This window comes from Apis mellifera, linkage group LG9, assembly GCF_003254395.2.
Source record: "Apis mellifera strain DH4 linkage group LG9, Amel_HAv3.1, whole genome shotgun sequence".
Classification (NCBI taxonomy): Eukaryota; Metazoa; Arthropoda; class Insecta; order Hymenoptera; family Apidae; genus Apis; species Apis mellifera.
Window position 1 is genome coordinate 6,980,894 of NC_037646.1, and position 27,696 is coordinate 7,008,589.

The window sequence follows — 27,696 nt, forward strand, 5'->3', positions numbered from 1 at the left end:
TAAAATAATTTAAAGGAGGGAATATAATTTTATGCATATGATGTCATCTCGAGAAAAATTATTGTTCCATCTGTTTGCAATATCACGATTTCTATGAGCTGCTACTTAAATATCTTCATCCATTCACATCTCATTTTTCTCGCTTTGCCGTTTGCTCGATAATCGATATTTTTGTCTAAGCGAGGAAAACGTTTATCTTCATTATTTTCCTCTCTCTGTACTCGCAAATGACATAATATTGAAAAAAAAAATATATTTTTTTCAATCTTTACAATCGCAAATTTATAGAATTTCAGAATTCTGAATTTCTCTTACTGAATCTTTTTGTTTTATGCAGGATCAAAGGCTTCTGAAAAATCGAAACGGAGAATCCCGTTAATTCTCATCGAGGAAATTAATTTCGATCGAAGGGGAAAAGAATCGGAGAACTTTAACGGAGGGGAAAATATTGGTCGTAAATCATCATCATTCGAATATCAAAAGTGTGCGTGCACGGTGAACAGAATCTAAACAAAGTAACGAGTGTGCGCATAATTACCGATTTCAGCCGATTCGATCGAAAGAATTCAACCTTCGTTACATTTAGCCACGCATGCCGCCTCGAAAATAACTCGATCAGCGTCGCAATTAGAAACGGAATTTAATTTAAAAGGAAAACTAGCATTTTGAAAAGGAAATATAATAAATTAATATAATTCTACGATTAATTCGAACGTTTTCATTTATTCGCATGGAATAACATTAATTAATTAAAATAATGAAGGCAAGAGAAAATAAAGTGACGATTCGTTTTTAAAATTTTCTGAAATCTCTAAGATTTTTCTCAGGAAAATTCGTCGAAATTACTTCTCGTATCTAATATATAATATCTAATGACAAAATTCGAAATGATTAAAATTGTTAAAATTTTTAATTCTATCTTACAATTGTATAACACATATTCAAAATCGAACAAGAATAAATTATACATTTCTTTACAAAGAATATCAGAATTTCTAGATTAATTAATTCGATTAATTCCATTACAAAAATTAACATATCGTTTTCATTTCATCTAGAAAAGAAATTTTCCAGTATTATTTCTCGAGACAATCACATTTACTTCAAGATATCTAAATGCGACGATAACCATTTTAAAAAACTGTCCAATATTTTTATTTAATTCTTTTTTTCAACTCCAGCATATCGATTCTTTCCAACTAACCTCACTTTCATCTCCCATTAATCGATTAATTCTATTAATTCTATTACAAAAAATTAATTTTACATATCGTTTTCATTTCATCTAGAAAAGAAATTTTCCAGCATTATTTCTCGAGACAATCATATTTATTTCGAGATATCTAAATGCGACGATAACCATTTTAAAAACTGTCCAATATTTTTATTTAATTCTTTTTTTCAATCTCATCGATTTTTCCCAACCAACCTCACTTTCATCTCCCATTTTTCCTTTTTCTTTCCCTCCATTTACCCCGCCACTTTTAAAACTCTTTTTTCTTTTAGAAACCGAATAACTTATCTCGATTATCCCGAGAAGAATGATTCGAGATCGAAAGTAAATTTAAAAACTTGGCGTGCAAAGAGGACGGCAAACACAACACAACAGAAAACAAGTTCTGTTGCCATGCGCCATATTGAACGCAGGTTGAGCGTTGCACTTTTCCTCGGCAAAAATAGTTCTACTCTCGGCGGCTGTGTGTGCATAAACCGGGTGGAATGCGAATTCCCTTTTTCCACTTTTTTTTCTTTCTTTTCCCTTCTTCTCTCCCTCTCTTTCTTTCTTTCTCCCCTTCCCCTTCTTTCCTTTCCTTCTCTCTTGCACACGAATGAAAACGAGCAAAACGAAAAAGGGAGGGTATATTTATTTATACGGTCGAAAGGCTTACGCACGTCCATGCTTATGACCGGCGCATATTGTTCATGCGTGAAGCACGTAGGCAGACAGAGGACTGGAAGAAGATATGGGAAAAAATTCGGGGTGATCGTGCGTGACGATGATTCAATATGATTCCCTTCCCTTCTCTCTCTTTACCCGCGAAGAAAATCCTGGCTGATCCTGACTCTCTCCCCTCTCCTTAAATCCTCCGCCATTCGACGAACTCGAAGAAATTCATTCTCTTCCCTTTCTTTTTTTCAGAGAGGAATTTTTAAGAGATTCCGTTTCATTCTATTTCCGGATATCGCCTTACGAATTGTATTAAATATTTTGAGAAGAAATTTGGGATAAGTAAGTAATTAATTCGATTCGACGTATAAATAAAAGACGAAAGAAAGGAAAGAGAGGAAGTACAAATCTATTCTTTGGTAAAAAAAAAAAAAAAAGAACAACAAATAAGTAAAAAGTATAATGAAAAAATTAATATTAATAGCACGGGCATTAAATTTTCAATTTAATGATCCTGCCACCGCAAGTGCCTGTTGCCGGCCTGTTCATCTCTATTCGATCGTAAAACGCTTAATAACGAACGAGCAAACAAACAAACAAACGTAAAGCGTAGAAAGAAGGAAGGAAATTTTTCGAAATAATTTGTCGAAACAATCGAATCCATCCTGAGCCCCCTAATATAATTCCAATTAATATTCACGACTCAATCATCGGATCGGCAGAGAGGCAAAACGGGATGAAGGTGGGGAGAGGAGCGAGAATGGAGCGGCGGCATAATAAATTTCCTCGGGATAAAATTTTCCCGATAAACGTAATCCTGAAGCGAGATACCGGTTCCGTGGCAAAAAGGGAGGGGAACCCGTTCTTCCTGGAAACAACCACAACTCCGATTTGTCTGCGTTAAATCAGCTCCGTGAAATTATCGGCCGCCTCGTGTCTCCGTTGTCCCCTTCTTCCAACCAACTATTAATTAAACGAGCGCTTTCGAACCCGTTAACTCTCCACCCATTGTCTCGTTTCGATATCTCGTCGATAATTTGTATCCCTTGCTCGGTCGATATTTTCATCGATCGTTTTATCGATCGATCGACGACGAGACGAATCAAGGAAAGAATATTTATTTCTTTTCAAGAGATTCTGCGAGAGAAACGATTAGAGGGGGGAAAAAGATGAATCATGATTGATTAATATTAATGGAAATTGCTTAATTTGAAATTACTTAATTGGAAAACGATGAATCCTGTGATTATCCTGTGATTGAGATAAAAAATTGATATTCTCTTGATTGATCGAGCAGAGAATATATATATGTTGAAAATCGAGAGTAAGTTTTAAGTATTGTGGATTGTGAGAGTATAAATATATTTATTTTTTTTTCGACGATTTTTTTCTGATGATTAATTCTACGTCGGAAGAATTGAATAAGAGGTTAGTTATATAAATTTTAATCGTTATTTCGATATTGTATTCGACGTTATCTTTTATAAGGAATATTAAGAAAGAAGAAGCGTCGATTCTAAAAAAAGAAATATACCATGGATATATTTTTCATTCCTCCGAACGAGGAATGAATTATCGTGAAATTAATTCTGTTTTTGTCGGATGATTTATTCTCGCGATTATCCTATCTTCATTCTAGAGTTACGTAAGACCAAGAAAATCTCAGAGCCGATCCAAGTAGACTCGTTTTCAAGTAGAACGAGAATTCGATAACCTAGATTTCTACGTTTTATTCCGTTTCTTCGGGATATTACGTTTCAAGGATGAAACGCGGAGGGGAGAGGGGGAGATCGCGTTTGCTAGAAATGCAGATAATCTCCTCAAATAGCTTCCGTGTCTCGGGATTGAGAAAACTTTTTTTATTATGGGAATAACGTGTGGAAAGAGCGTGGATTTTAAACTTTTCAAAAGTCATTTGTTACAGTAATTAATAAACAATAAGATTTTATGCGTGGTATTTATTAATTTTTATGACGCATCTTAAATCTTCGTCCACAACTTTCGCTCGAAAATATTCTTGTCATTCCAAAACACTATTACAACACGTGTTAATTTTAACGATACTTAACTTACACTTTCAATTTCTCTGTTTTTATCCAATATATCCCGATCGATAGAAATTTTTCTTAAAACGCCTCAAAAAATTTTTATCCGTTATTGATTCTATTAAAAAAAAAAAAATCTAAAACAAAAATTCTCTCAAGAAATAATTAATCACGGGAATTCTAAATCGTTCAAAAGAATTCAATCGTATAAAACAATCCCAATTCCGCGTAAATGAATAATTGAAAAGCTAGAATACGATATATACGTTTAGTCAATCTACTACTGGTTTATACGAGGAAATGTTAACGGTTTATAATAGGTAATTGTAAAGGAAGTTTCAACGTGTAATTTTCAATATATTAATTATAACAATGTCCAAGGGGGTAAGCGTGTGAATCAGCTCTTTGATCATTTCTTACCGCTGCTGCTGTAATTCATCGCTTGTCTTCGGCCTCGTCAAAGATAATTTCCGCGCTTCGACGTTGTTCGGTGACTTTAACGCATGGTGGACGAGCAACCGGTGATTTCAACGACCAGTTCATTACACGTTGCGACAATAAACTGTCAACGTTGTCTACAAGTATTTACAACGGCATGAAAGCCGTCTTTTTTCTTCTTCTTCTTTTTTTTCTTTCTTTTTTCTTTTCTTTTCTTTTCTTTTCTTTTCTTTTCCTTTTTCATCAATTTTCTTTTCACGTTTAATATTACATCTTTATTTTTTTAAGATTAATTAAAATTTCCAATAAGACAATATACCTCTTCAGCTTTTTATTTTTTATCTTTGCAAAATAAAAGTATACGATTTACAAATCGGCGTGAAATAAATCAAACGTGATTGATATAATAATTTTAAATTATGTAATTGTAATTCATCGAAATGAAAGGAAGAGGGAAGATTGCCGATTATTTCGGGCAATGATTCGTTTCGTTTCGTTTCGTTAGATTTCTATAGAGCAACGTGTTGATTATTCATTTTCAATAACATCTTTTTCGAGCGTAACGTTTCTCATTCGCTTGGTGGAACGGTGGCTTTCACCGTTCGTTAAACTTTCGTTTAAGATAATTTTCACGTAAGAAGAATAATATTATTAGATAGGAAATCGTTCGATTTCATTTTCGAACGAATTATTTCACTGGATTAAATAGCAGTTGGAATTTTTAGTAGTAAAATTCAACCCAATTTTGAAAGAATTTCCCCTTGGTAATCGAGTTATCGCAATTATTTAACGCTTCCGTGAAAATTGGTCCTGCAAATTTAAGAAATTTCACTCGGAGATAGCGATTGAACTCTCCATTCAGTGGGTCATCGATAACCCACGGCACTTTCCACCAGAAAAACTTTCATCGTATGAACTCGATTCTTCTACCCGATATCGAAACATTGCAAAATATATGACATTACACTCCTCGATATAATTATTAAATATTTTCTCGAAGAAATTTCATGAAATTTTTTTGGCCGAAAATCAAAGACGTTGAAGTATTATATCTCTATTCTTAAAAGAAAAAAATTCAAGCTGTTGTTTAATTTATTTTCTAATAACAAAATTTCGAGTAAGAGCTATAATTTCTTCTAACCAATCATAGAGAACCGACACCTTAAATATGGATCACTGGATCCTCTCTAAGGAGCAATGATTTAATCCAATCGAAGACAATCGATGAAATGAGAGGAAGAGAAGAGAACGAAATTAATCGTTCGAGGTTCACCTTGTCCGATACACGTTTATAGTTAATTATCAGGGAAAGTGAGGCAGTTAAATCTCGCGTGGAGATTATTGTCGCGGATGAAGTCGATCGATCGAGGTTTATTCCAAGCCTTTCCATGTCGTCGTATGTTAATTCGAACGAACCGGAATTCCGAGGTTGCGATTCCGTTAACAGGCTCGATCGTACGCCGTGATATTTCAGCATCCGTTCGATAATAAATTTGTCAAAGCTAGAATCGAACGACTTTCCTCTCTCCAGTTTTAATTTTTAATTAAAAGTTAATTTGAAAAGTGAGAATTTACATATCAAGTTAATTACATTTTCCATAGATATTTAAAATATAATATATTTGAAGAAAATTTAGAATCTAGAAGAATTTATAGATCAACAATTGATATTTTTTAAAATATTTCTTTTCCACTCACCAAACGTGTTGTTCGTTCGTTCTTCTTCAATCTCATCCTTGCATACTGTACATCAGCCACACATTGTCACTCACAGTTACTCTCTCTGTCACACTCTCAGTTACACGCAATCCTCTCGTTTTCTGAAACAGAGCGTAACAATTATATCAGTATATGCTCAACATTCTTTTATTAAAAATCTATAAAAATTTTAATTGTATTATAAATATTATAAACGTATGGAAAGCAGTATGGAAAAAATTCAAAGAATGATTTTATTATTTGCAATAATTTTTCAACATGATGGACGGCGTTTTATTTATCTCGCGTATCGTGTAAATAAATTTAACATTCAGTATTGAAATGAAGTTTTTCCCTACAGATGATTCAATGTCGATAACACGATCCATAAAACCGGAACTTCGAGTCCTTGCCTCTATCTCTTGAATGATAGACTTGACCATGCAATGAATACATTGACATTTTATATGTATTTACAAGTGGAATACGCGTCTATCTCGACGTATATAATTCCATGTCGCGTTTTAAAAATCTTATATTAATCTTGGTGGATTTTAAAAATATTTGTGCCTCTTATTGTGTTATTTGATAATTTTATATTATTATTATTATTTGAAAAAGTGTTAATATTGTTGGAATTTCCTGCTTTGTTTAAAGCTGCTCGTTCGTTTCAAAGATATGATCTGATTATGTCATTAACGTGAAACTTTATACATCCGTCTTCCTACAATCCAAGTGTCGGAGATTAGCAGAGTACTATTACATCCAGAAGGAATCGAACTATGTTTTTGAAAAAGAAAAAATATTAAAAAAATATAATTTAATTCCATTAAATTCTATTCCTCCATATTATTCTTTTTTTGAAGAACCGTATTGTGTATTCCTTTCCAAATTCAATGTAAAATAATATAATTTTATTCTACAAACTTCTCTATCTTCCATCATTAAATCCAACTTTTCTATCCTATCCATTTTTCACTCAAAATTCCATTCATGGAGTTTCATTAAAGTCTTCGATATCCTTTTCCAAATTCAATATAAAATAGTATAATTATCACTAAACTTAAATCCAACTCTATTCCTCCCTCGTTTCCATTTTCCATTCAAAATTCCATCCATTAAAATCTTGGATATGCTTTTCCAAATTCAATGTAAAATAATATAATTATCACTAAATCTAACTTTCACATCCCCCTTCGTTTCCATTTTCCATTCAAAATTCCATCCATTAAAATCTTCAATATTCTTTTCCAAATAATATAATTTCATCCTCCCTGCTTTTCACTAAACTTAAGCCCAACTTTTCCACCCTCCTCGTTTCCATTTTCCATTCAAAATTCCATCCATTAAAATCTTTGATATCCTTTTCCAAATTCAATGTAAAATAATATAATTTCATCCTCTCTGCTTTTCACTAAACTTAAGTCCAACTTTTCTATCCTCCTCGTTTCCATTTTCCATTCAAAATTCCATCCATTAAAATCTTCGATATCCTTTTTCAAATTCAATATAAAATAATATAATTTCATCCTCCCTGCTTTTCACTAAACCTAAATTCAATTTTTCCATCCTCCTCGTTTCCATTTTCCATTCAAAATTCCATCCATTAAAATCTTCGATATCCTTTTCCAAATGTAAAATAATATAATTTCATTCTACTTTTCACTAAACTTAAGTCCAACTTTTCCATTCCTTGTATCCATTTTTTATCCAAAGCCAAAATTCCATCCATGGAGAGTTTCAAATGTAAAATAATATAATTTCATCCTCTCTACTTTTCACTAAACTTAAGTCCAACTTTTCCATCCTTCTTATTTCCATTTTCCATTCAAAATTCCATCCATTAAAATCTTCGATATCCTTTTCCAAATGTAAAATAATATAATTTCATCCTCCTTGCTTTTCACTAAACTTAAGTCCAACTTTTCCACTCCTCCCTCGTTTTCATTTAAAATTTCATCCATTAAAATCTTTAATATCCTTTTCCAAATTCAATGTAAAATAATATAATTTCATCCTCCCTACTTTTCACTAAACCTAAATCCAACTTTTCCACCCTCCTCGTTTTCATTTTCCATTCAAATCTTCGATATCCTTTTCCAAATTCAATGTAAAATAATTTCATCCTCCCTGCTTTTCACTAAACTTAAGTCCAACTTTTCCACCCTCCTCGTATCCATTTTTCACCGAAAGCCAAAATCCCATCCATGCAGAGTTTCATTAAAATTCCAACAAAACCGGATTCCCAACAACAATCGCCCCAAAACTCCAATAACCCTGTTCTCAATTACGAGAACGGTATCGCTCCCGAAATTGGCAAACATCTGCCTGATCAAACTTGGAGGGAAATGGTTGGGGAGAGGAATTCTAGCGCGCGGAGACAGGTACACGGGCAAGTTGCGTGGGTGTACGTATTGTCTCCCGTGGAATGTAGAAAGTAAAGTATCTTGGGTAACACAGATCCCCTTCCTCTGCAAGAGTATAGGTTTGTCGATTCGCGAGGATGCGCCTTGCAAACTCCAACACTATCATCATCATCATCATCATCATCATCATCATCATCATCATCATCATCCCGCTGTCGGCCGCTCTTCGTGCCGTAGAAAGGTCATTCGAAACGATTCACTACAGTGTGTTAACCATCGGTTTATTCATTAGAATATGATATTTAAAGGAGAAATTTTATTTTATATATTTTTTTTTCATTCCAAAATTTGCGAGAAAGATTATTGTTTTTTTCCTTTTTTATCGTCATTTTATGTCGGAAAATTCTTTCCGTGATTGGAAAAGATTCGTTCGATTGATTTATTTATTGGAAAATGGACGTTCGATTAAGGATAATTTTTATATTTTGTATTTTTATTAGAGGGAAACTTTAGAGAGACAAAAAAAAAAAAAGAAATTGTAGTGAATTCGTTGTATAATTGGAAAGGATTGTAGGCAGAGGAAAGATTTGAAAGGTTGTAGGAAGAAATGTCAGAGGATAAAATTGTATATTTATTCAATATTATATAATTATCTATTATTTATGCAAATTTATGTTTCTTTATTAACAGAACAAATGGACCTTGAATTACACGTACATATATATACATATATATATATTTATCTTGTAAATGTAATAACAAGTATTTTTAATTTAAATATTTTGTTTATCCTTTTCCTGAACATTTTTGCAATAAAATTCCACGATAAATCATCATTTTTAATGATTTCCTTATAAAAATGATACGAAATCTAAATATCCGCAAATTCATAAAAAATTCAGAGAAGATATCAGATCGAAAAGTCAAACTTTTTTACTTGTAATTTCAATCCAAATCAGAAATAAACCTAGAAATTTGATCGATTAGAAGAGATTACAGCTTACAGCATAAAATTGGAATTAAAATGGAAGGATAACAGTGATAATACTTAAGAGTATTATTTAACAGAAATATACAACGGATACAGAATCGAAATGGCGAATCTATTCGAAGATCGTCAGATTTGAAAGAAGACGAATTTCAAACGGAAAATGGAAGAATGATTTTAAGGAAGGACGAATCGAATGCACCACGGTTAACCATCTGACATTTAAGAAATTCTCCAGAGCACGGTTGCATCATGCAATGCATCGACATAACCGCGTAAAACTTTGTTCCGTCTTCTTGGCCACGCGTAATTTATGCACACACTAATTTTTTAACACACAAACCCCCTCATTAGGCCAAATTTTCCTTCATCCAAACTTTCATACCTCCTCCCCCTCCCCTCACATCTCATATTAGAGCACTTGTTATTTCCAAGCTTTCACCGCTTTTACTTTTCTCCTTATGCTTTCCTCGAAATCGTCGATTAGAAATCGATATGTTAATTGAAGGGCTCGATTTGAAAAAATGATACGAGTTTGATAAAATAATATTTTATTATTAGAAAACGAAACAAGAGGGAATGCTGCTTCGAATGGAAGAAATATTTGAGAAAATTTCACTCACGATGATCGATTCAAGATTCAGACAACAAACTTTTAAATATTTTTCAAAAGTTTTCGCGACAAAATTTCATACAATTCTCTCTCTCTCTCTTCTTTTTCCTCCCCCCCCTAAATTTTATTGCACAAAAGATAACCTCGATTAACTATGTGCATCGATTGCCGCACATAATTTGAAACCGGTAGAGCAGCTTTTTTCGAGGCTCCGGCTATCTTTGAATTTTTCTATCCGAACCGTCGAATAGCAAAAATAAAATATCATCGACATACCATGTTTATCTCGTATTTGCGTATTTAACGAACGGCTTGTAAATCATTTCGAATCCAAGGAGAGAGAGAGAGAGAGATAAAAATCGAGGGAGGGAAATTATGAATATTCGTTGGAGAAATTAAAATGTTTAAATTAAACGTCGCTCGAAGGAATTGAAAAGCGCGTCTGGCACACTTTTGAAAAAAGGAGAAAAGAAAGATATCACGGTTTTTTTCATCGTTATCCGAGGGTAATGCACAATAGGGTGGTCGTGTTATCGGGAAACAGCATGAAATTGAACGGTTACGACGGTTGTAATTAAGCATACAATGGTTTGTAACCGGTGGTTCGTGCGCGTTCGAGGTAAACCGAAGTTTCGCGCTCGAACAATACCGGTAATTACGGATTCCTAGGGATTTTCTTTCTGCGTTTATCCCGTCGTGATCGATCCGCACTTTGACGTTACCTTTACGAAGAATACGTATCTATTAAGACGATTTTCTTCCACAAGAATGGATGAAAAAATTGTATAGAAAAATAATTTTATAGAAAAGGAACTATGAATCAATTCTACATATAATTTCTTTAATATAAATAATTAATAATTATAATATTAAATTATATAATTATAATTATATATTATAATTATAATAATATATATTCGTGAAATTATTTTGATATTTGATTTAATAAATAAATCAATTCTACATATAATTTCTTTAATATAAGTAATTAAACTGAATGAAAAGTAAGGAATTTTGTCGACAAAATTAAATCAAATATCAAAATAATTTCACGAATTGAATGTTAAAAGTTCCATGTCAAAGATATTGATATTCATTATTAATTTTCAATAACAATAAATACTTTACGTACATTATTTAACCCAACCTGATCTATTTAACATTATTTAACAATTTTTATTACCACATAAAAAAAAAAGATCTAAGAACATAAATCATCTCTCCAAAAGAAAAAAGAAAACGATAGTATCAAAATGGCGTGACCACTGACTTGGAGGATCAAGTTTCCGCCTTGTTTTCTCGCTGTCGATAATCTCTCCAGATTGGCGGAACGTTTTAAAACAGAATCTTCTTGGAATCGTTTCGAATCTCTCGGCAGCGTTTCGCCTCGCGCCAAAAGACGGATCGTGTAATTGCGTGCGAAACGATCGTAGCATTCTCTCGCTCCGTGTATGCGTGTGCGTGCGTGCATGGGCGGGCAGGAAAAGGGTGGATAGGATACAGTCGCGTTTCCAACGTTTTCTCTAATGGTCATTCTCTACGGCATTCGGTTTGTCTAATAATAATACCGGATTCGCGTAAGATAATATCCTTTTCTCGAATGATGAGGGTCCCATGCTCCCTCGCAGGAGGATCACGGAATTATCTTTTCGTGTAATGGAATGGTTCGCCATTCCGGAATCGCGCTTGCTTTCCGTCCACGTTGTCTTCCTATTCTTTTCTTTTTTATCCTTCTTTGTGTACTTTTCTTCGTAGGTTGAATTTTCATAGAATTTTCTTTTTCCAGTGGAATTACTTATTCTTACTTTTTTTTGGATTCTGTGCGTTCTCGTTCGATTTGAAATTTTTTAGTTTCTTTCGGTTTATTTTTCATTTCATTTCTTCATGCTGTATATAGAGACATTCTATTTCCTATTTTTTTTCTTAAGTTGTGTAATTTTTCGATTCCTTTTTCTTTTTTTATTTGACCGTTTATTGGGAGAGAAAAATCAAATGATAGAATAATTATTTTAAAATTAATATTTAATATTTCTAAAAATTTTTAAATTAAAAGTTTGCTTAAGAAAAAAGAATTTTTTAGAGAAAATTACATTGAATAATAAATATACAGGATTATTAAATTTCGAGACACAATGTTTCTATTCTCTTTCGTTTCAACGAGCTCGAGTGTGTCTTATTTATTTTATATATCCATAGATGAGTTCGTTGCTCGAGTAATTTATCGAGCGGATCGAGTCGCGATCTTTCAGGTACGACGAGATCTTCTCGCCCGTACCAGCACGCGAGACAATGCGATCCGACATTTTTGCACGCGCGTCCATTCGTGCAACGCTTGAACGCCTTCGCTTTCTTTCGTTGTGATCCAAAGTTACGTCACTTATTCAACAGCTACTCAGCATCGCTAGGATTCCTCTCCTATGAGGCGTGTCTCCTATTCACTTCGCTTATTTACGAGACGAGGAAAAAAAAAGGAAAAATGGAATGAAGTTTTCTTTATCAGTGATCGAATATTCTTCCTTTTGAAAATTTATTAATTTTTTTCCCGTACGATCTTTTTTTTCAAATAAATGACAATTTGAGATTAATTAAAAGATCTTCGATGAAGATTGTTTAATATCGAATGAGTGATCGAATAAATGAGCATCTTTTAAATAATATTCATTGTTGGAACAAAAGGAGGAAAATAGATAAAAATAAACAGGAATATTATTAAATATAAAGTTAATGAAAATTCGTGTGTTTCAAAATAAATTAAAGTAAGTTATTTATTTTATCGAAATAAAGAAATTCATGAAGGAGAGGAGATCGTTTAAATAAATAAGAATTTTGCATCCTTGTTATTTTTAAATAAATTCTATAAGAAAAAAAAATGATAGATAATTTCACACAATTAATTTCATCAAACATGGAACTCTTTAAAGCGCATCTTCCAATTTTATTGCTGTAATAACATTGTGCTGAGGATTACGTGTTCGAACCGAATCTATTTCCCGGCATCGATAATAATAGAAGCCGAAGAATCTTTTCTCCTCTGTTTGCGCGTTAATCACAGGCGGATACAGGCGTGATACAAAATTTCATTGTGGCGCAACATTTACTCAAGCTTGTCCAACGACCGTTAATTAAGAAAAATTTCATTTCGATGCGGAGCGTGTTACAATCTTTCGATTCGATCAGTAATTAAATTCGCAATTCGCCGAGATGAAGGCGAAATTAGGTTGAAATTTTCTTGAAGGAAAGTAAGGGATGCTCGCTTGATGTAGAAAATAATTTATAAAAAAGAAAATTGAAATAATAGAAATAGAATGATGATAAGTTTAAAAATCTATTCTTAGAAAGAATAAGAATAAGAAGGTTCAATTGAGATTGAAGAAACGATTTAAAAATAGAATCAGTTAGCTTAAAGCAGATCTGAGAAACTGTCAACTATAAATAAGGAATATTTAAAAGGAAGAACAAAATTTTTATTTCTGTGAAAAATTGTATTAAAAAAAAATTTTTGAGTTAATATTTTCAAATGATAAATTGATTTGTTAATTTTTTTTTTTTCAATATAATCAAGATACAAGATTTGTTTGAAATTCAGTACAGAATGTTTCAAGAGAAATTTTATGTTGAACAGAATATGGCTTCTTGCAATTTAAAATACCGATTTATAGACTATTACGAAATGAAGGATTTTGTGCAGAAATCGAGGCGCTCGTTTAGAAACGAATAAAACTCGACTAGATTATAAGTTTAACGTTGAAGAAAACAAAATCCAGCCGCTTTGCATACGCAATCCTCTATTTCTAGCAGCGGAACCAGTGGTTCGAGATAAAGTCGATGGAAATGGTCGATGAAATCGATCGAACCTTCGGAACCAGGATATCGCTTCTTCGAAATGAAATTCCAAGAACACAAAATTTACTAATTTTATTTGTAAATTTTATATACACACAAAGGATATAATAAAAGAAATATTAATATTAATAGTCCAACAAAAAATTCATTAATCTGTAACTATTACAGAGATTCACTACAATTTCTTGCTGCAACAAAATTTAAATTGAACTCTAATAAAACTATTTTTAAATTGTATTTAACATACCAATTTATCTCAGTATTCAACTCATGCTTTGTAACCCCATCAATCGTACAAATAATTTAAAACTTAGATATACAAAGTAACAGTTTGAAAATTTTAATTATTTTATTTTTTAATTATTTTAATTTTAATTGATTAACCTATAAACTTATAAAATAACCTAACAAAAATTCAATTATAAAATACTTTAAACAATGCACGATCTCAAAAGATATTTTTAATTTCCAGAATCCAATATCCACGATTATCGATCGGAAAGTAAATGAAAAATTTCACGTAGGCGAGACAAAAAGAGATCAAAATTCACAAAGACTGCTATCAATTACACTACAACAATGGCGAATTAAGGAGGAATCGCCTCGTTAAGGAGGAACCATTATCCCCCTAAACTAACGATTTCGAGATTCTCGAAACGATTTCCTCGTTAAAGGACATTCTTGCAGCCCGACATTGGCTGCAATTTACGAGGTCCGCCTATTGATAACGTTTCGCTCTGGCGAACTCGAAGACTTTCACCTTGATCGTAATCGACAGGAAAACCTTGCGCAACTTTTCCGCATTATCTATGCATACCAACCGCCATCGAACGAAACCGAAATTCAACCACGCTCTATTAGCGTGTCCCTCTCTCCCTCCTCTCTCTCTCTAGTTAGTCTTTTCACGCGTCGATCGTTCGCGGAAATTTGGCACGTTTCGACGGGAGATCCGCTCGTGCGTGTCGCGAATTCTCGAATCGTTTTTTTCTTTTTCTTATTTCGCGAACCGACTTCAATTCAAACGATCTTTCTTCTATTACTTTCTCAAAAATGATTTATTTCATAAATTTTCGATTGCAATTTTGTTATATAGTAAAGTTTGATTGAATTTTGAAAACGATAATTAATAATATACTTCACTCTTGGAAAGATTTCTAACTCTTTTACATTTCCAATCCAAAAATATTGCAACAAGTATTTCTTCTTTACAAAATATTCAGAAAAAAGAAATTCAATCCCAGCCTTCGAATTAATTGGAAGCCATAAAACACGGCCAGTATCAAACGTTTCGATTTCTCTCGGCTCGCTGACTTCCTCCATCAGAAGAAGAAACTCGCGAACGATCTTCCCAGCTCGGTTGGACCCGGTCTCTTGGACCTCTAACCCGTGGCATCATGATCCGCGATTACGTTACCAATTACGATGAGCAGGCGGTTAAATCGAAAACGGCGGCCAGATCCAGCTGGATTATGTCACTTGTGGAGAGGAGCCGAGGAGGAGAGGTTCGACCGAGGTTCGACCTGGGTGAACGCGAGCTCTCCTCTCTGGAGGAGAGGACTCCACTCTGGCCCCGGGGTGAATCAGTCCTTTGTGCCTGCCTCTCTCAGGGTCAACCGCTTTCGGTGCAGTATATGCCTGCAACGTTTACACGTACACGCGCCAACACGGCCGACCGTCTGACCGTGGTCTACCGGGTGTCTCGCAAGTCGCGATTAGAGATTGAAACATGTCGAACGTAAAATGGCAAGAGAAATTGCCGCCAGATGGCGGTTATGTTACGTTCGATGATACGATTATTGATAACAGTTCACGGGAACGTGTCGTTGATTGGACGATTTGAGAAAAAGTAGAAAATTGTCGCCAGATGGCGCCACGTTACGTCCAGCAGCGGTGTTATTGGTTTACAGATCGCAAAAGATGGAAGTTACGATCGTGATTGGATTATTCGATGAATAATTCGTGGAAAAATTGATAAATTGTCGCCAGATGGCGTGACGATATCTGCGAATATGATTTTAGAGGTTAGAAATTGAAGTTTGATGCGAGTGCAATTTTCACTAAATATTTGGAAAGTTTTACGGAGAAGAGATTGATCGATTGGAAGTTATGATTATTGATTGAATATTGAATAATTCGTGAGAAAGTGGAGAGATTATCGGCAGATGGCGGTGACGATGCTTTTGGAGGAGATATTATCAGAGATTAAACCACGAAGTGTATTTTTAACGATTGAAAGAAATTTAAAAAAGGAAGATAGAATATAGTACAGGGATCTCTTTTAAAAATTTCGATCAACGAAAATTAGAAAAAATATATAATTGAATAACGATTATCTCCCTATTTCAATACAACAAAAAATACGAAAAACACTCTCAATTTTAAGTTTCCCCCTATATATGGAACTTCTCAGTAATGCTGATCCTACGCTTTCTTCCATCCACTTTCGATATCGAGACGATAGTTTTCAAGCTCCAAGCCGGAACCTTTCCAGCAGGACAAAAGAAAGGAATTGTCTCAATCGCCTCTTTGCAGGAAACATTTTCAATTCATTTTCAAATCGAAATGAGAAACGACGAATCCAAAACGACGATATCTTCGCCAATTCAACCGGGCCACCCTGTACATCCCAATGGCGAGAATTTTTCATCTCTCTCCCTTATTGCTGCAGGAAGTACCGGCGTCATAGAAATTTTTTTTTCGGCCGAAACAAAGAGAAATTTCCGTGCAACGTAATATTAAATTCGATCTAGAGTACGCCAGAAACAAGTTACCAGGAAACGATTTTCATCGTAGTTTTTTTAACTTTTGCATCATTGTGGATCAAATCGTATCTCGTTTTCTTTTTTCTATCTCTCCTCTCTTTTCTACGTCACACAACTTTTCTTTTAGATAAAGGAATAATGGATATAAAAGTTTCTATTTACGGTTCTAGATCTGTCAAATTATTCTTACTCTTTCAAATTAAAACGGGAGTTTAATCCGCGATGATTTTTTTTTCAAATTGTCATAATGAAAGGGGTAAACCGACGGAGACAAAGATCGCGGCTCGCACAGGCGGCTTTTTAGGAGCCGTAACTTATCCCGCTCCCTTTTTTGTCCCGGCCCTTTTTCGTTGGCGCGACGTTTCACCAAAATGGAAGAGAAAAAAACGGGCGGGAGGCCGTGACTCCCGCTCAAGGGAGGAGGGGGCGAGGATACGATGGAAGGGGGGATACGAGGAGCTTGGGCAACGTGAATTCTTGAAAATTTCAGTACTTAAAAACTGATGTTTACATTGAACAAATAATCGGAGATAACCCGAATTGAATCGAACGCGTGAAGTTTTTAATTGGGGAGTTATAATCTTATCAAATAGATTGATAGACATTTTTTTCTAGAAAGATTAGAAATTTAAAATTTTCGGAGATTTCTTTCCTTCATTATCGATCGAATATAATAGATGTTAATAATATAATTTCTTGGGGAAGAAGTATGTAAAGAGGATAACTGGAGAGTTTCAAGTTTCGTTTCTCGTGTTTTCTTTTCTCCAAGAAAAGGAATACAAAAAAGTATGTATATTTAATATTTACACTCGTAATATTTACATTGGATTTTGCCTTTTCTTTTCCACTGTAAAATGTTCCTCGAAAATTCCGTAATTACGACACAAGTTGCAATTATAATATAAATTATGCATATTGCGATAAAGAATCGAAAGATAAATCGCTTCGAAAAAAAAAAAAAAAGAAGAAAAAACAAAAAAAAAACAATGTCGCTTAGAAGATAAGAATACGTGGAATGGAAGACGCAGAGAGGCGTAAATGTCTCACGGTTCTCGTGTCCGCCTCGTTCATCTCGTGCGAAGTTTTCAAAATTGCTTCGACCACTGACGTCATTGCGACGAAGTGACGTTAATATCCGCATTTGATCCCGGTTCTTGTGACGAGGAAGATTAATATATCGTTTCCAAAAGATCCAAAATTTTGCTTCGTTATGGAGGAAAAATGGTAATTTTTGAAATTCGGTGAGTGGCAACAATTTTTTTTTTTTCTTTTCGTTTCAACAATTAATAATTATCCTCGATTATTTGTTTCTACATTACAGTTTCATTCCATCTTTCTACGAAATTAATATTACACAGTTTCATAAGAGGAATGGAAAATTCTAAATTCAAAATTTGATAGAAAAATATAAAATACATATTTATATTGTTTTCAAGTTATTTAGATATTCGTTATCGTTAATTTTACCCGTGTTGACTTATCTGTTTTTGTGAGCAAAAAATTTTAAAGTATAATAGAAATGATAAATACGAAGGAAAGAAAATTATTCGTTTGCAAAATTTTCGAGGAGAAAAATTCGAAGCGTTAAAAATTTATTTTCAATTCCCTAATTTCTGTTCATCGAATGATACTGTAGAACGATTATTATCGAATAATTCTGCGATAATCGTTGCGATTACACGAAGAAGCTGGAATTAATTAACAAACCTTAAACAGTCTAATCCCTTAGAGATTCCCTTATTCTTATGGGTGATAAACGAGTGACTGTTCTCAATTTAGAAAATCTTATCTAGTGGATTATCGGTAGGGAACGAAGAGAAAAGAGAGGGGAAAAAATAATGCGGTTTAATTAAAACTGCGTGGTCACAAACACCGTGGCCAAGAACGGTGTAAGTGTGTAATTATATATAGCGTTCAGGATAATACGAGCTATGCGGTTGCACGCGTGCTATAATAATAAACGCGATTCTGTGAATCCCGCAATAACCCTTCGAGCCTTGACTTTTTATTTGAGACAAAAATTATCGAAATGAAAATTTTGAAAAGTAACGAATTTCATTTCGAATCTATAAATGCCATATACACGTAAATATTTAAAGTAATTTTTTTATCTTTTGTCAAGATGAGATAAATTGTCCGATAATTATTTTCTACTTTTCTGTCACTACGCGTTGTGAATACGTATTATTTACAGTTGAAGAAATGCGTCCTTGATTCACGTATTGAAAGATAATATTTTTTTTTTAATTTAAAAAAATTAGCTTAACGCGCGTGTACCATTAAATAATTAAAATATTCCATTCCATTAGATAATTAAAATTCGACGAACGTGAAAAACAGTTTCATTACTTCTCATTTCACTAATTTAACAATGACAATACGACGATACGAGGCAAACGAACGATTTCTGTAACGATGAACGATAAGAGAATTCTTTTTTTTATTATTATTATTATTATAATTGATCGCGTCAGAAATACAATAAGAGATTCAAAAAGGAACGGAAAATTGAAATTCAATCCCATTCATCGATCGTTTGATATGAAAAATTTTGCAAAGCAAACGGCGCAATCACAGTTTAATCAATAACTACCTTAAATCACGTATAAAAGAATATTTTTTCTGGTTGTGGCAAGTGAAAAGATTTATTTGCAAATTCCATTTGGCAAACGAAACGTAACGAGCATGGAAAATTCGATCGATCACACGTCGATCCCGCTCGTTGAATTTCATCAGCAGAAATAATCGGATCGACTTACTTCCAGTTTCTCCGGCTATAAATTACACACCACGATCCGAAATCGGTCACCGAGAAGCTGCTCGCTCGACGAACGAACGGAAACTGCGAAATGCGTTTCCGATATCGGGGAATATCCTCGTTCAAGCGTGGAATCACGGTGCACTGATTCTTCTGATAAAAAAAAAAAAAAAGTGGAGCTGACACTGATATTCTCTCTAAAAAAAAAAAAAAGAAGAAAGAAATTAATAACGATAGCGAAGAAAAATAAAATTTTGAAATTGTTTAAATTGGAAGAATAATAATTGGTTGAATAAAATTGAGATATGTTTTCTTCTCGAGTGAATTTGAATTGAAACGATTAATTAAATTAATGGAAGAATAATGAATGAAGATAAAATTGAAAGAATACACAAGAAAGAAAATTATATGATAATGAAGAAAAGAATAACATGTTTTTTCTGAAAACATTTAAATAAAGAATTTAAATAAAGATAGAGGATATTCAATTTAAATTGCAATAAAACAAATTTTTTTATATTTTAATTATTTGTTTATTGTAAGGTATAATTTTTTAGATAATTTCTAAACAATTTTGAAATTGTTTAAATTGAAAGAATGATAATTGGTTGAATAAAATTGAGATATGTTTTCTTCTCGAGTATTTGAATTGAAACGATTAATTAAATTAATGGAAGAATAATGAATGAAGATAAAATTGAAAGAATACATAAGAAAGAAAATTATATGATAATGAATAAGAATAAAATGTTTTTTTCTGAAAACATTTAAATAAAGAATTTAAATAAAGATAGAGGATATTTAATTTAAATTGTAATAAATCAAATTTTTTTATATTTTAATTATTGGTTTATTATAAGGTATGATTTTCTTCTTTTCATGTCCAGAATTAATTACAATTAAGTCGATAGTTTTTAATGATGTTGCTTCAATAATAAAATTAATTAAAACCGAAACAGGAAACTCATTATAAGTTGAGAATAAATAAAAAAAATGAATTATTAGTCTATGTATATTTTCCAGCAATCATATTTCATTATTCACCTTTCAAAAAACGAAACGTTCAACATCAATACCATTTATTAATGGATTTCCTTTCTTTGTGATTTGATTTCTTTCTACGCATCATCGGCAGAATGAGATAAGATAAGAAAAATCAATCTAATCAGATGAAACGGATATCTTTTACTGCCACACCATCGATCATTATATTGTACAATCTAAATATATATATAGATATTTCCAATCTTTATAGTATAATTAAAATATCCAAATAAAATTTTTCAGAAAAAGAAAAGAACAGCGAATAAGAATTTATAACCCAAATTATAATACAAGATAATTAACACAAAAAATAAATAATATCCTAGATAATAAAATACAATATTTTAATAGGTATTTTATTATAGCAAAAATTCAATATAAAATTCTTTAAACATTTAATATATCAAATACCTTAATAGTTCAGCTCACAACTATACATATCTAAAGAAAAATCATGAATTTCTACTAAAAATTAATTAATATATATATATTTTTTCAATATAAATTAATCAACAAAGAAGTACAATTGAAATATCTCATAAACCATTCTACAAAGGAACAACATTCTATTAATAAACTCCAAACGTACAATCAAAAGTCATTAATTTTTAATAAAAATCTAGAAAAACCTAGAATAAATATTACCATGAAACAACATCTCTAAAAAGATTCAAAGATCCAAACGTCTCGAAAAATTTTCACAATTTTCATCTTCACAATAAAATATATCAATCGATCCAAAGTTCTATTCAAACATCTCCAGAAATTTTTCTTTCGAGCCCCCAATTCTCGACAAAATCAAGACACCTAAGGAGTCGATTTCCAAACCTTCAAACATCTTCAAACATCTTCATTTCTTTAGATTCTCATTTCTATGAATCTTTCCATTCGACAGAATTAATACACAGAGTTAATACGAGAATCGAGATTTCCAAATGATTCACGATTCTCTTCCTCTTCAATCAAGAGTCAAGAGAGAATCGATTCAAAGTTCCAAACAAGATCTTCGATCTTCTCGATTCTAATCTCCACAAACTTTTCCATTCGACAGAATCGAGACGCATGAGAGTCGATACCGGGTGATCGGTGATCACGTGAGGGTCCAGCAGTTTCCGGCGAGGCGTATCGAGAGATGTCGACGGAGGATGGTATAGATAATCCGGCGTTCGCCAGCGATGATTGCGCGGCCGAGTCGCGGCTGAACGATGAGCAGCAACAGGTGACCTTGGATCACAAGTCGGAGGGCGGTCCCGTGGAGAACGGCCATCAACGGGCCCAATTCGTCTCCCAACAGTATGTCGAGCCCGGAAAGACCAGTCCCGATCCTCATCACCAGAGGACCGAGACGAAGATCGAGTTGCCCGAAACCAACGACAAGACCGTGGTCGAGCCGAAAATGAACGGCGTCCATGGAAATGGAAACAACAACGATGCCAGTTTCCTTAACAACAGCGCGACCAGCGTGCAGATTAACGGTGAGTAAACGGGGAATATTTCATTCGATTTCGGCATAGATAATATAAAATTAAAAAATTTCTTGTCCACCGTTTAATTATCGATATTTTTAATCTAGAATTTTTATATAATAATATGATCGATGATTAAAATTGTAATTTTATGCGGGATAATTATGATCAAGATGGGGAAATTTGATATGCGATTGAGAATCATAATTGAAATTTTATTGGAATGTACGACATACGTTTCTTCTAAAAAGATTTTATCTTCGATTGTATAATGAAAATTTTCTACGTAATTTTTTTCCTTAAAATTGAAACACTTGCTTTTTCATATCTACGAATGAAATCTATTAATTTTTTAAGAATAATGATTATTCATTAAGAAACGAAAAAGAAAGAAAGAAAAACAGATATTTAATTTTTTTTTAATAACAAGTATACAATTTCCACAGTCGAATAAACATTGATATTACTTCTGCAAAATCAGAGAAACAGAACGACTCAACATTATATCAAACGAATATTATCCAATTATCATAAATTCTCGTAAACCAACTATCCTCTCTCGAGCAAACGAAAAAGAAAAGAAAAAAAAAAACCCAATCAACGATCAACAACCTTTTAAACTCGCTATCTTCGTTCGCTTCCCTCGTCCCATTCTATTAATTTTTCTCCACATGTCTCCCAAGAGAGAGAGAGAGAGAGAGAGATCATTGAAAAAACATTGGAACGAGAGAGGCGAAAAAGAGCGAAAAAGGAAGGAAACACTTTACGTAAGCGGAGGCCACAAGCTTTTACCTTTCAGCGCGGAGAAAATTCCTCCGCGACAAAAAGCGAACGTGTTGCATTTTTCCTCGACTTCGCGCTCAACAAATCCGGATGCAAACCGTAATCTATTCGCATAACCAAGAATTTCGTCGTTTCGATCTTGGGAATCGCGTAAATTTCGTTCGCGCGCGTTCCATGAATAATTCATCGGTTTGGATCGTGAACGAATGGGTTCGTTGCTTTAGATTGGACGAGGATGGTTCGATTTAGGGAGTTGGTTTGATCGAGTCGAGATTCCACTGATAAACTTTGAAATTTCATGCTTTTCTTTCTTCCGTTTGATTATTTTAAGTATAATCGATAATTGATGGGTAAATGATCGATATATATATAGATTAATGCTTTGGATTCTTTTTTGTCGAGCTGTTGGAGAGTTTTTGAAAAAAAATTTGCAAATATTAAGAAATATTAAATTTCGAAACTTTGGCTTGTTGTTGGACTTTTGAAAAAATTCTGAAGGAAAGGAAAGAATTAATAGGAAAATTTGTAATCGGATTCCAACAATTCAAATTCTTCGAAAGTGTAATTCGAATAAAAATCGAACGAGTTGTTGCACATTGGAATGGACGTCGAGGGAATGATGCAAATTTTTCATTATCAGATCGAAGTTTTAGATAGTTTTATTGTACTTTCAAGGTAAACAGTATTTGCACAGAATTCGAAAGCAAATCAAAACATTGTAGAAATAATTATTACTGAAATCTGCATCGATCCGCATGACTTTCGATCGTTAATTACAACCACCATCACCAATACCAATCAGTTCACCAAGAAAAAGTCGTTCGAGGTCAGTGAAACGCGCAGGAAATATATGAACGATCAAAATGATTAATTTGTAAAAAAAGTACATCCACGTGTCTATGTGTAGTATCTATATATAACTCGTGACAACAGATTTAAGAAATTAAAAAAATTAATTCTGTTGCAAATCTTGTAAAGATTATCTAAATTTACTTTCACTGAAAATAAATGAAGTATTATACTTTGATAAACAAAATATAGTATAAATGTAATTAATAAATATGAAAGTAATTTTTCAATACTTCATTTTATTTATCATTTATAAAAATAACTTATTATTCCTAATTTAAATAATAATTCTGGAAATATTAGTTTAAATTAAATATTATATTTTTTCTATTTCATACATTTTTTATTTATTTATTTATTTATATCTTTTTACTTATTTTTTTCCCCTTTTTTTTTTTTACTGTTATTATTTTATCAATTCCTTGTTACTTTAGAAAGTATAAATTTAATTGCCTAACCACTATTATTGTAAAATTATTCTTTACTTCATTTCATTATTGCTTTCAAAGAGGTAAAACGTCAATATATTTGCAATCAACTTCCGTCAATACATAATGGAATATATTTTCTTTACTAGCAAATTTATGGGCGAAGAATGTTTCCCAATAATAGTACATCGACTTTTGAACTTTGTTCAAATAAACGCGTTAATTAACTAATTTTTTTCTCTTATTAACATCGATTTTACAACACGACAACAGCTTCGCCTTATAAAATATATACTTTGATACCGTGTATAATGTTGTATTTATATAAATTATATAATTCTTCTTCAAGATACTCTCAAAATATGTAAGAAATTTAATTTAAATTCGAATTCTACTTGTACTTGCACTATGTATCAGAAAAAGAGAGAAAGTTATTACAGAAAAAAACATGGTATAATATAATATAATTAGTTGAAAGATATACGTACCATTTTTATAATATTGTTGAAACATCAAAAAATTGAATAACAAGTGAATAGCAATTATCGACACGCATGAAAAATCACACGATACACGAATCGAGTGAAATCTGATAAATCTTAATTAGATAAATTAAGTGTACATCAGTTCAGTTTAAGCGTCGATGCGTCGAACAAATGTTAAATAAATCACCATTTTCACCGCAACACTCAATTATTATCAGGCAATAATAAAAATTTTATTTTACTTATCCTTTGTTATCCTTTCTTTTTTAAAAAAAACTGTTATCACGATCACAATTATGAATTGGTTCAATAATATCTTGATTATAAATAAAAAAGTGAAGAAAAAATCTTCATCACGAAGAAAAAAAAGAACCAAAAAAGAATCATAAATAATATTCTACCAATGCATCCGTGGAAGAATCGTAGCCACTAAAAACCAATATTTACCTCGTTAAACAATTTCTCGTTTCTCGTAGATACCGGAAAGAAAGAGCAGATCGAGGCAGTAAACTTGGAACTGGTCTCGATGAGGCCTTACGCGGGCAACAATCTCCAAACGAAGGGCCAGGAAGCTTGCGAGGTTCCAGCCGATCCCTACGAGGAGTACTTCGTTCCAGTGAACGAGCATCGAAAGTACATCAGGTAAAGGAACGGATGAAAAATGTTCCCCTGCTCTCTGTGTTCTCTTCCTGGCTACTGTTTAACATTCGATCGTGTTCACCAGTCCGGGGCGTTACAAGATCGTTTGAACTTTTCTTTTCTTTTCTTTTCTTTTCTTTTTTTTTTTTTAGCAAGAAAGTAAGACAATATCAAGCAGAACACCGAGAAATGAAATTATACATGTGTCACAATATATATCTCGTTTCTTTTTGATATCTTATTATTTCGAATCGAGTCGTGGAAGAGCTTATTTTCCAGAGTTTGTCAGATGAAATGCTTGGAGAGAGGAAAATTGTTGTTGTAAGAATTTATTTAAAGAAAAAGGAAGCATCGATTGATTCGTAAAAAAATACTTTTTCTTTCGAATTTTGAATTAATAATAAGAAAAAATATTGATTTTCGATTAATTCATTTTTTGACGCGAATCTTTTATTTCTTTATATTCGCTTTTTCCAGAGTTTCTTCGAATTATGTTTCTATATACTTGTATTATTTTTTCCTTTGTAACACAATAATTCTTCTTCATTTCGTGCAACAATCGATGCAATAAAAATACATGAAACTTGAAGAAATATTGCTATTGGAATACATTTAAGGCCTTTCTGGATACCGAAATGTATGTTTAATTCATTCCTCGTTTTGCATAGTTGTTAAAACGACCGATTCGTCGAGTTGAATACGGATCGAGGAAAGAACGTGTCGTCGTTGAATTCGAAAATATTAATGGCGTAAAAAAACAGTGCAAGAAAGTAATTATAATAACATCGTGAATATGATTGAATAATAATATTGATAGATTATGTTACACAAAATTTAATAAGTAAATTCATCGGAAAGATGAAATTGGAATTCCATAAAATAAAAAAACCAGACGGATGCATGAATTTTCGAAAAATAATTCTTTATAGATCCTGAAACAAAGCTTGATTTCATTAAAATTTTAATATTCTCCTCGCATCAGTTTTGCTCGTCCTCCATTTCTCAAGCCTCCTAGCTTACGTATGATAATATATTCCTAGATTACTTAACGTATATTTTTCTGCCGATGAAATCAATGTTCCTTATTGCGATTCTTTCAATTTTTCTTTCGACGCACGAAGGAAATTATCACGAAATTAAATTCAATTTAATTTTTAAAAATCAAGAATTATTGCAGTCCAATATTTCGATACATTTTTTTTAATCAACGTTCGCTATTACGAAAAATTATAATAATAATAATAATCGCAATTCGAAATTTAAAAACTTATGGAATTAAGCTCTTCTCTCTCGATATTTCCAACCATCGTTAATTATTCGCGTAAATAAATATCCACATTCTGGCAAGGCACACGATTAATCAAACGCGACACCGCAAAGTGAAATATTACCGATTAAAAAATAGAGGAGAGAGAGAGAGAGAGAGAGAGAGAAAATAGCAAATATCGAAAGAACGAAAGTGCTTAGAACGTAACGGATTACGTTCACCGATGGAGGGGCTTGCGAAACGAATGTGTCACAACGTTTCACATAGCGAAACGTAGGAATGACCGTCCTTCGTCGGAAATAGAACTCTGAATCAGCTTCGAATTATTTTCCAATCCATGGATGGATCATTTCTGTTATCTTAAAAATAAACGATGAATAATAATGATGATGATGATAGTAAAATAACTTTTTTATTCTCACGACGAAAAAGTGGAGAGGAACGAAAAATTCGTCGAGATTGAATTGAAGAGAAAAAAAGAAAAAGGAAGGGATTGATGTGTACGATAAATCTCTGTGATTGGCCTGCTGAGTAGTGTCGCGTAGTTGTTCCTTTCTTTCTTTCTTTCTTTCTTTCTTTCTTTCTTTCTTTCTTTTTTCGATCGCTTGCTTCTCGTTCGAGGCGACGTAAACAGCATTTCTCGAGGATGATTTTTAGGAAAAGCAAAAGTAGCCGATTGATTTATGCTGTTCGCCCCAAACACCTTGCGAGGCTGTTGCTACGTACTTTGTCTTAGAGAAGAAGCAAAAGCAGTAGAGTGCTCCGTAACAACGGAATTACGCAATAGAGTTTGAACGTCATCTTCGCAGGGAGCATATACAAATCGACATTATTTATATTATTATCCTCGATCGTTTCGTGAATGAACTTCACGATACTGCTTCTGTCCTTTCTAGAACTGCCCTTTTTTAGAACCAATCCTTCATTGAAACTTCTCATCAATAATTAAAAACATGGATCCATATTTAACCTACCCTTCTCCGTATCCTTCAACGCTCGAATTCGATCTTAAAAAAAAAAAAAAAAGAAAGAATAACTGGTCCAATGGTTCAAAATTAACCACCGCATCTGCCGATGCATCAGCTTGATTAAAATCGAGAAAAAAATAAGAAATGGAGGCAGAGTGCAAGGACTCGGATCACGCGAGGATCAACCGAACCAGTACATGCTCCACGCGAGATTCGTTCCCTTAGAGTCACGTTTATACACACAGCTTCGCCTCCGCTGGCCGCGAGATTTATACACACCACCCCTCCCGACACACCTACGAGCAGATAATAATGTACACACGTATAGGAAACACGAAACACATAGAACGTAACAAACGTGTACACAT

The 27,696-nt window shown here is 32.9% G+C and overlaps 2 protein-coding genes across 6 annotated transcripts in view; one reads left to right on the forward strand and one right to left on the reverse strand.

Annotated features, from left to right (window-relative positions):
- LOC100576902 overlaps positions 1-6,187 on the reverse strand; it is a 74,014-nt gene extending 67,827 nt beyond the window's left edge. Inside the window, exon 1 of the mRNA XM_026442832.1 lies at positions 6,070-6,187. The gene's annotated coding sequence lies outside the window, so the exon portion shown is untranslated. The remainder of the gene's footprint in view (positions 1-6,069) is intronic.
- LOC412763 (cardiomyopathy-associated protein 5) overlaps positions 1-27,696 on the forward strand; it is a 69,683-nt gene that overhangs the window by 30,099 nt on the left and 11,888 nt on the right. For 3 of the 5 annotated variants that reach the window (XM_006561660.3, XM_006561661.3, XM_006561662.3), the window contains exons 2-3: positions 21,495-21,918; positions 24,931-25,096. In XM_006561660.3, the coding sequence (XP_006561723.2) occupies positions 21,576-21,918; positions 24,931-25,096 (509 nt within the window). In that variant the 5' untranslated portion in view covers positions 21,495-21,575. Of the gene's footprint in view, positions 1-17,316; positions 17,428-17,650; positions 17,883-21,494; positions 21,919-24,930; positions 25,097-27,696 lie in introns of those variants that run through there. The other 2 variants (XM_016913976.2, XM_016913975.2) reach the window with 2 other exon arrangements.